The 9,722-nt window shown below is 41.1% G+C and overlaps 1 protein-coding gene across 1 annotated transcript; it reads right to left on the reverse strand.

Annotated features, from left to right (window-relative positions):
* Nucleotides 1-9,718, reverse strand: MCM6 (minichromosome maintenance complex component 6; the record flags this gene model as incomplete). The annotated part of the gene is given in 14 exon segments (XM_008943476.1): nt 1-111; nt 113-220; nt 223-426; nt 1,064-1,203; nt 2,133-2,300; nt 2,570-2,705; nt 3,829-3,990; nt 5,037-5,165; nt 6,188-6,343; nt 6,937-7,044; nt 7,185-7,326; nt 7,716-7,857; nt 8,531-8,681; nt 9,572-9,718. Coding segments are annotated over 14 exon segments (2,004 nt in total), but the record flags the coding sequence as incomplete, so codon positions are not given.
* Between the last annotated feature and the right edge of the window lie 4 nt (nt 9,719-9,722).

The raw sequence follows: 9,722 nt of genomic DNA on the forward strand, positions 1-9,722 counted from the left end.
TCATTTAGAACAGAAGCATCTAGATAGCTTGATGCTGAAAAGAGCTATTGAATGATTCACCTCTGCATCTGGATCATGGTGCTGAAACCCAGAATTAATGAGACTAATATATAAGTGTCACTTCTGTCATCACTTTCTAGGTATGCTCAATGGAAAAGAGCAATCATATATTACTAACCACACATTGGTACACTCCCCAGTGAAGCATTCATAGGACTTTAAGATGTTAGCTATACAGCAACCCTTGCAACAAAAGAAAGCATTTTCCAACGTGTAACTGGTCAGCTCTGCAGTCAGTCCAGTTCCCAGCCCCTAGTCTTCCAGCAGATAGTTTGGGTTGACAACCAGGTATGGATCTTCATCAAAAGTCTCCACTTCGCTGGATCCTCTCAGCCCTGACTGGGACAGCTCTATCAGAATGTGGTCCTGCAACAGACAAAAAATTTGTATCCAAATAGGGACAGGAAGTTTTGTACTTTTTGAAAGGCTTGTCCTTTTTATACCAGTAGCCCCTCTTATTGATTAATTACTTAACCCTTTTAATTGTGAACAATTAAAATGAAGAATCTTTAACAGATTCTTGATGTTAACAATTCTATTCAATGGAAAACTCTTAGGTTGTATGCCTTCTGGCAACACTTCAGTCTAGTGGTTTTGTACCACTAGAAGTGAAGTCATTTATATTTTCATACCTTTTCCTTCAAAGTGCCCCAGCATCCCCATGACTTAAAGCTATCTATTGAATAAAGTGTTGGTTTATATTTCTGTACCCTGATGTATAACTAACATTGTAGAAATAGAGCAAAGTATCACTTACACTTCTATAGGGACATAATATGGTGCTTGGAACTTCTACTTGTACGCATCTCTTATAATTTATTTCATTGTTTTCTCTATAATTATTTTTAACAGGTATTAAACAAAGGAGGCTTTTATACTGCACCAGTCAATAACATGGAAGCACAAAATATTTCTCAAGTGAGGAATGTATTCTATTAAAATTGAACCATTGCGCTACATAAGTTAAAACCCTTTTACACTATCCACACATCTCTATACATACATAATGTGTAAGTCGGTGAATGACTCTCTCTATGATCTTCTTTTTATTTATTAGATCTTCTTCAGATTCTATTTCAGATTCAATTTCCTTTAGATACCAATTAATAAGCTCACTCTTCTTTAATGATGAATCATCCTCTTCTGCAAATAAAATAATTTGCATAAACACACAGCAGAAGTAAGATACCATTCAAACCATAAGAGAAAAGGCTTTGTATGTCAAAATTTACAATGCTGAAGAGACAAACACACTTTAAGATGTTTAAGAAACACTGGACTTCCTTCTGTTTCTTAAATCATCATGTTTTGTACAGGAGGCTGATGAATCACAGATTAACTGGAGATGTTAAGATTGAGAACTCTGTTGAAGTTTCCAGTTCTACCCATCCAGCTGGCATACAAATTGAATGAGAGGCCTTGCAATCACATCAGCCCTCGCCCTCAAGAAAAAGCAGCTATAAGGATTTGTCCAGATTTCCTCTAAGTAGGGGCAAAAGAAAGTCATTGTCATACAAAGCCAAAGAACTCATCCTTCCACATGTACTTGGCATTTTGAACAGATATTGTAGCGTCCACACCCTTCCAAAAACTTCATAGCATTGGTACATGCTATGAGACAACTGCTGCATTTCACTACAGCAGTAGCCTCATTGCAACTGAAATATTTCATCTCTCCAAGCAAGGATGCAGCCCTTTGGCACATACTGATGAAGTATATACTCTAGGTTGTGGTTACTGGCATACACTAAAGCTCCTTCTACAATTTTTAATTACCGACGACTCTTTTAGCTAGGTTAAACCAGCTACAAATCCTCTTCTGGATCTGCTCTGTCAACATGCTCCTTGACTAACTGGGTTTTGACTAATGACTAAGATACCAGACCTAGAAAGTCCAAGAAGTCCTATTTGTATCATTAGATGTAGTATAGCCACATGTACAGGTTCACATCTCACCTAAGAAGTTTGGTGTCCCAGGAGTGAAAATCCCAACTGCAACAGCTCGGGACACTGTAGTAACAGCTGCTCCCTGAACTTAGAGTCTGCTGTCTTTTCAATAAAGAAATTCTTACCTTCCTCTGCTTTCCTGAGGTGCAGCACCAGAAGATTAGAAATTCGCCGATACTCAGAGAAGCCCAGTCTAAGAGCAGCTTTGGGTGCAGCATCCTTGTTCACGTCCTCAGCATGGCCATTGATCCCATTCACAAGACCATTGGTCCCAGCTGGAGCTTCTGCCTCACCTGTTTGGACACATACTCAGGTTTAAAACTGTAATATCTTTTAACTGTTTAATACTCTGAGCCACTGAAAAGCGTTGCATTGACCTACCAGGTAAGTGGACCCACAAGGAGGTTGAAGAAGTAAGAGTTAAGAACAGCAGTAAAGATTCCTGGATCTTATTAGATGAGAAATCAGTGAGAAACTGAAGAGAAGCATATACTCAAACACGGGAAGCTGTAAAGGCTGGAATTATTTTCCCTTTTGAAAAAATTCTTTATGAGTAATTTACCATTGCCTCCATCTTGTTCCCCTTGATCCTCCATTTGCTGTTCATCATCTTGGTCTAAATTGATGTCAGGAGTCTCAACTCTAATGATGGACTTATTTAAAAGCCTGAAAGCTTCCTTTACATGTTTTGGGTGAACCTGGGGGAAGATTTGAAAAGGCATGTACTAAATAGGCATGGTGGCTCTTGTAAGTGTTAAAACCATCTTCCCAAACAGCTCCAGAACCTCAGCTGTTTCTGCAGAAGACCTGACATGGTCAGGCCTTCTACATGGGTAGAAGGTCATTCTACCCATCTCACCCGAGTAATCCTAAGCAGTAAAGACTCTGCAAGTCTAACTGCATCCCACTGTAAGTACTCCGAGTTCACACAAAGTTATGGAGAGCTAAGCACCATGATGAGTCTTTCATGCTTTAGTGATCATGTGAAGTCAATAAAATTTTTACTTAACCCAGGGCCATTCTGAATAAAGATCAATAGAGCAAAAAATATGAAAGAAATGGGTCTGAACAGAAACAATAAGAAAAAAAAAGAATGATACTCCTCTGGAACTGAAAAGCCAGAACTGGAAAAATCATCTCTAGCTGAACCATATGCTAAAAGCTATCTGCTTCTTCACAAGCTGAATTTCATCAGGCTCTTTTTAGAACCAGTAAGCAAGTTTCTGTCACTGCATGTGTCACATAACTTCTAACCAACATCTCAAAACGCTTGCTGAGTATTAAAGCAGGGACTAGAGATGGTTGATGGCCACGCTATAGTTGCTAGCCATAGGACAATATACACTTCAGCACTGGTTAATGTGAGGAGCTCCTCAGATCAGAAATACAGGTACTCTTAGGGGGAGGTTCACATACTGTGATGAACTTTGGCTTTAGACTGCAGAGGGGAGAGAGCTGTGAGATAACGAACTACACAAGATTAGGAGAGGCTCTACCAACAGCCCTGCCTGACATTAATAGATGATTGTTCTTCCAATTTGTCATGATTTAACAGGTAACAGGCTGGCAGTGCTGATACAAAAACGCACACGTTCTCAGTTTGGATGGCTGATCTCAGTTGTACAAGACCCACTTTAAAAGCAGTATTTCTGGCACACAAACTCAGACCGAGTACGGCCACACCGCAAGGGAAAACACAATCTGAGCTCTCCCCACCCACCCACCTGACTGAAACACCCAGAATACCAGTCAGACAGCACAGGCAGAACTCCCACAACATTTACAGAAAGATCTGCACAGCCCCCCCTGCAGCCCCCACACCTCGTCGCAGCAGTGCATGCGGGCCATGGCCTCGGAGAGCCGGATCATGCTCTCCAGCTGCCGCACCGTGATCCTCCAGGACGACCTGGCCACCCCGGAGCCGTCGCGCTGCCGCAGCCGTTTGTACTGCTCCACTATAAACTCCTCAGACTCCTTAGATATCTTCGTGACATAAGACAGCATGACAGTTTGACACGTTTAAAGTACTAAACTTTACTCTTTTTATGTTAGATTGGCAGTTCCCAGACTCTTCTATACTAGCTACCGCTTTTCTCTGAAATATTCTATACATAAATATGACAACCACATTATGTTAAAATTATATAGTAATAATTATTACAGTAACAATGATTTTACAATAAGCACATTGTTGCATTAATTGCTTTACAGCAGATTCTTGATCATTTCTACTTTTCTGTTCCACTGACTTGCTTCTGGGTGCAATTCATGTCTGTCTCTATAAGATTGTTCTACATTTATTTCCCATTTATTCTGCATGCAAACACACACTCGATACACTGGATCAGCTTAACACTCACTACAGCTTTCTGTACACGCTTTTTAATCCGAGTCTATTTGCACATACACAGATCCAGCTGGAAAACAAACTCCCTACCACATGGAAATGAAATGGGAGTTTTCAAAATGTCCTCTCCTTCCATTTGAGAACTGCACTGGAAGAAGTTCTAAAAAAATCTAACAGTCCCAAGCTATTTGGATAGACCACAAAAATTTGTTCAGGGCAGTTGCTTATGTTTTGCATTTTACCACAAAGAAAGCAAAGCAATATAGAGGAACAATATCCTGTTAAAATAAAGACAAACAAACTGCTTGCTGAAGCAATCAGTCAATAGAATACAAGAATCTCTACAGCAGCCATGTTGAATAGCCCATGCCCTTGAGATGTGAGGAATCTATGAGACAACTCCTCAATTGTTCTAGACAGAAGTTAAGAACTGCCCCCAAAGCAGTGAAGACTACTGATTACAACAGTCCCTGCTGGGTTTCTGGAGTTCAAAAAAGAGTACATGGCTTCAAAATATGCTCTGTTTCTAGACGACTAGAAGCCCTAGCATAGAAAAACTCTAGAGCTTATGGCTCCTTTCTTGACAGAACACTAGATTAAGTGTCTTCACGTTTGCTGGAAAAGACAGTGACTACTCCCTTGGACCTCATACAGAACAACTTACACAAGAACATGGAATTACCTTTGGTTTAAACTGCCTTGCAAACAGCAGGTACCTTCTGATATCATCTAATGAATAGACACGATCAACAGATTCTTCTATTCTGGCATGTAGATCCACTATGCGTCTGGCGATGGCGTAATCCGTAACCTGGGACATTACTGCTGTCAGGTCACTTGCACAACAACAGCCAAATACCCAAACAACAGGCACATTCTTCCTTCCCATGCCCCTCCCTCAAGTGCACTCTTCATGGCAGAGTTAGTCTTTCCAGAAGCCAGACTCTCTGCCAGAAGATCCAGGAGACTGCCCTGAAGGTTTTTAATTTAAGGAAAGGACAAAAGGCAGTTTTAGGATTTATGACCTCTTAGAACTCTCCTGGGTTACAAGTTAGTCATAGCACAGGCAGAAAGCAGCACTTTGCAGCGTGGGAACAGCTTGCTTCCTTTTCAGCCTGCTCTCTTTCATCAGTTCCTTCTCAACTCAATAATCACTCTGGGCAGAAGAGCAGACAGAAGAGTGCTGAACCCACATTAATCTCTGTATCTCAGGCGTTCCCAAGGCAAACACCACATAGACAGGTGGTAGCAGTCTTAGCCCTGGTGACCAGTGATTTGTAAAAATGACTAATGGTGTTAAGCTTCCAGGTCAAATTGCTACAAGATGAAAAGGCAGTATCCTTGTATTCAGCAGAGTGTGCTCAAATTTGTACTGCCAGCTTCTAACTTCACAGACAGAAGAAAAGCAGAAGCAAGACATTCTCACGAGATCAGTTTCACTTAAGACTTCAGAAGGCCAACAAGATGGTCAGAGGGCAGAAGCATGTGATGTGTAAGGAAAGGCTGGGTCTGTTCAGCTTAAAAAGAAAGCAGCTGCCTCAATGGCAGCTACAGATTAAAGGAGAGTTGTTCTTAGAAGTACAGATTGACAAGAGGCAACTGACACAAATTGAGCCATGAGAAATTCTGGTTAGATACAAAAGTAATTACTATTTTGTAAACACATGAGAATTGTTAAACATTTCAGTACAGACCTAGAGAGGATGCAGAATCTCTATACCTGGAGATACTCAAAACTCAGTAGATCAAAGACATGGCAACCTGTTCTCAATGATCTGTTTTGAGCCAGAGGTTAGACTAGAGAACTCCAGAGGTCTTTTCTGACATAATTACCTCATTACATTCATCCACAAGGATGAAGAAGAGATCAAAGCGAGACATGATGGGAGCTGACAGGTTTATGTTCTGTTTCAGTGACTTGGATCTGTCATACCGCCCGCCAACTGGGTTTGCTGCAGCCAAAATGGAGGTCCTGGCATTTAGTGTAGCCTGACAATGAAAAAAAAAAAACACAACCCACAATTTTTTTTAAGAAAAGAAAGAGGAATGATATTTGTGACCACCTGTTAAACCAACTCATTACAATTCAAACAGGTCAGTGTAATGTCCTTTAGATGGAGTTTCAGTGGAGGTATCACTCTTCGAAAGAGCCCAGACTCTTCTAAGCAGCTCTTTCTAACCAGGTCTCTGCCCCAAGACAGTTTGATAAATGAGTACTCGAACATCGTGACGCTCTTGCCAACAACACTGAAACAAGTCCTTAAAACTGCTTTTCACAACACCCTGTTCTTAACAGTATAAATATAGACTTGACTTCTACAAACACACAAATCTATACCCTCTTTTGAGGTTACTTCAAGGTTAGGATTTTCCCATTTTCTGTTTCCTGTCCACTACAATATCTTTTTTTTTCCCTTCAGTAACATTTCTGATCTTTTTTGTGTATGAAGCACAAAAACTTTGCAGGCAAGTAATCTCTGAACTGCCACAGTGAGGAAAATCTGGCAGATGACACTAGATCTAGACATGTAGCAAATGGGTGACCATACGGACTGTGCAACCAGAGGACCAGCCCAAGCTACCTTGACTCCTGCTTTAGTAATGGATATAGTCTGCTGCTCCATTGCTTCGTGAATGGCTACTTGATCCCGCACGTCCATTTTGTCAAATTCATCAATGCAACAAACCCCCTGCAGCAGGAGAATAAAAACAGTCACCAAAATTCAATCACTTGTGGAAAACAAAAGCATCGTTAAGACAATCTGGGGCTCTTTGTCATTAATCAAAACCATTCCAGGGGTAGAGGAACCTCTCTAGTTCCTGGACTCACATTATCCGCCAGCATCAGTGCTCCAGCTTCAATGACAAATTCATGAGACTCTTCATCTTTTACAACAGCTGCTGTTAGACCAGCAGCACTGGAGGCTTTGCCACTGGTGTACACAGCACGAGGACTGAACTCGTCCACATGCCTACAGAGAGAAGTCACAGTGAGGAGCAAACTTTAAAAGTCAGATCAAAACCTGCAAGAACAAGGTAACTGTAATGGAGTGCTGCTTTCACCCTCTCAGGCCAGGACTTATCCAATGTCTTTTAAAAATACTTGGAAATTCATACTTTCAAAACCACATCAAGAAAAAAAGAAACCTCTTAATTCATTCTTTGTCATTACCACAGGAGCTTGTGGAGTTTGCTTCAGCCCCATTCAAATCCTTCAACCACATCCAAACAATTCCTGGAAAATATTCTTAAATATTTTACTTCCCTTTCCTCTGTTTAATGTAGAAAAGGCACAGTACACATTTATAGCTCTGGTCACAATGGACAATATTTAAATACCAAGTTTTAATGAGAGGCTTACTTTAGAAATTGGCTCTTGGCTGTACTTGGATCACCCACAACACAAACATTGATGTCCCCACGCAGTGAAGTGCCTTCTGAAGTGGTCTTTGGAACTCCTCCAAAAAGCATCAGCAGGACCCCACGTTTCACTTCATCATTACCTACCCCAGAAAAGACACTCAACTGAAAATCCAAAGAAAACACCACACTTCTCCTATTTAAAAAAAAATTCAGCCCACTAGAATTTTAGACCATTTGGGCACAACTGCTCAGAACTTACCTATTTGCTAAACATCCACTAAAACTGCATTTAGGTATTTGATATAGTTTCAAGGAAAAATGACTCAAAGTGGCTCAATTCCTTTACACTACAGTGGCTCAGAACATGGACTGAATTCAGCTTTCAAAGCTTTTCAAACATTTTGATCTAACTTTTCACACATAACCAACAGAAGCCCTCAAACTAGCTCTGAACCAGAAACAACTGCAAACGCATACATACACAGGCACTCATAACAGCACACAAATACCTGAGATCCCTAAATCTTTTGAAGGAAGCCCATATAAACAGAGCTTACATCCAACTGTCAGCTCTAGGGTTTAGTAGTAGCACCCAATAGCAAACCCAACCATTTTGACTAGTCTCACAGGCCTGAGTGATTTAATACAGCAGGTATTCAGGAAATAGATTCTCCTTTTCTAGCAAGAGTGGTGGAGACTGTGGTAGCTGGCAGAGGGCTTTCAAGCTCTCCCAAAGTGCCACCACACAGACAGCAAAAACAATTAGTATTTTCACAAGGAAAATACCCTCTGAGAAAACAACCAGACTCTTACCATGGATCGTGGGGAAGAGACTGGTACATAGGTTATGGTAAAGATTCTTATCCTGGCTCATTTCAAAAACCTTTTCCCACTCTTTCACAGACATCTGGTTTTTAATGCTTTCTGCAGTCTGTTCTTCATCTCGGAGCTCTTTTCCACCAAACTAAACAAAGGAAATCCAGAAAATAAGAAATAAAAGTACTAACATGGTTACTACTGAATGAGTGCAGGCAGGAAGTTACAAAAACTTACTCTGTAAGCTGAATGGGAGGAACACAATTCAGAAAAATCTGACTTTATGTTAAGGAAGCTCATCACCTTACACCTTTAAAAACCTTTAAAATAAATAATTTCCTCAGGGACAAAATCAATGGAGGGTAACTTCAGTTACCCAGGAGAGATGCTTGTCCAGAGATTAAAAAGAGAGTAAACCAGCATGGATGGCTTCCTTTGGCTAAAACATGCCTTTGTAAGCATTCTTCATTAACTGGAATTTACAAGGATTTTCACTACTCTAGAATGAGGCAGGAAACTTCTACACTCAGCAAATAACAGGTGCCATTTTTATCCAGTGTGATGGTGAAGCTGCCAGCAGAATTCTAGATTAAAATATCATGCCATGCTAGACCCAGCCATAGTAAGTACTACTTATTATGTGTTGTGGTAGCATCCCAAGATGTTACCTGATACACAAGAGTGAACAAGAAGGACTGCTGCTTTCCCTGTGATAAAATGAAGCAACAGGATTTCCTGGTGGAAAAGGAAATGCTGCAGGAATGTATGAAAGGTGCACGGAAATAAATGGAGTGGTTAGCTCTTTAGAATAAATTGATAATAATGGCAAATAATCACCTCTATTAAAACTCCTATTAAAAAAAAAAAGGAAAAAAGCTTGCTGTATAAATCCAATCCAAATATAGACAGTCAAACGCACAGGAAGGTGACACACATACACATGTAAAGTTTTACCCATTCCCGCTCCCTCATCTGAGGTAAAACCATAGAGAGCAGAAGCCACCATTACCTCAACATCCCTTTCCCCCCCAGACTCACCCGTGGATTCGTCGGTGCCACGTAACAGGCCAGGAAGACCAGCTTGTAGGACAGCTCCCTGACCCCCAGGGCTCGAAGTCCTCGGATGCCCTCGGTCTCGTAGCCCTCGGTCCCGCTGAGGCGGGAGCCGGTCTCGGCGCGCACCCCTGCG

The sequence above is a fragment of the Merops nubicus genome, unplaced genomic scaffold (genome assembly GCF_000691845.1).
Source record: "Merops nubicus isolate BGI_N331 unplaced genomic scaffold, ASM69184v1 scaffold38420, whole genome shotgun sequence".
Classification (NCBI taxonomy): domain Eukaryota; kingdom Metazoa; phylum Chordata; class Aves; order Coraciiformes; family Meropidae; genus Merops; species Merops nubicus.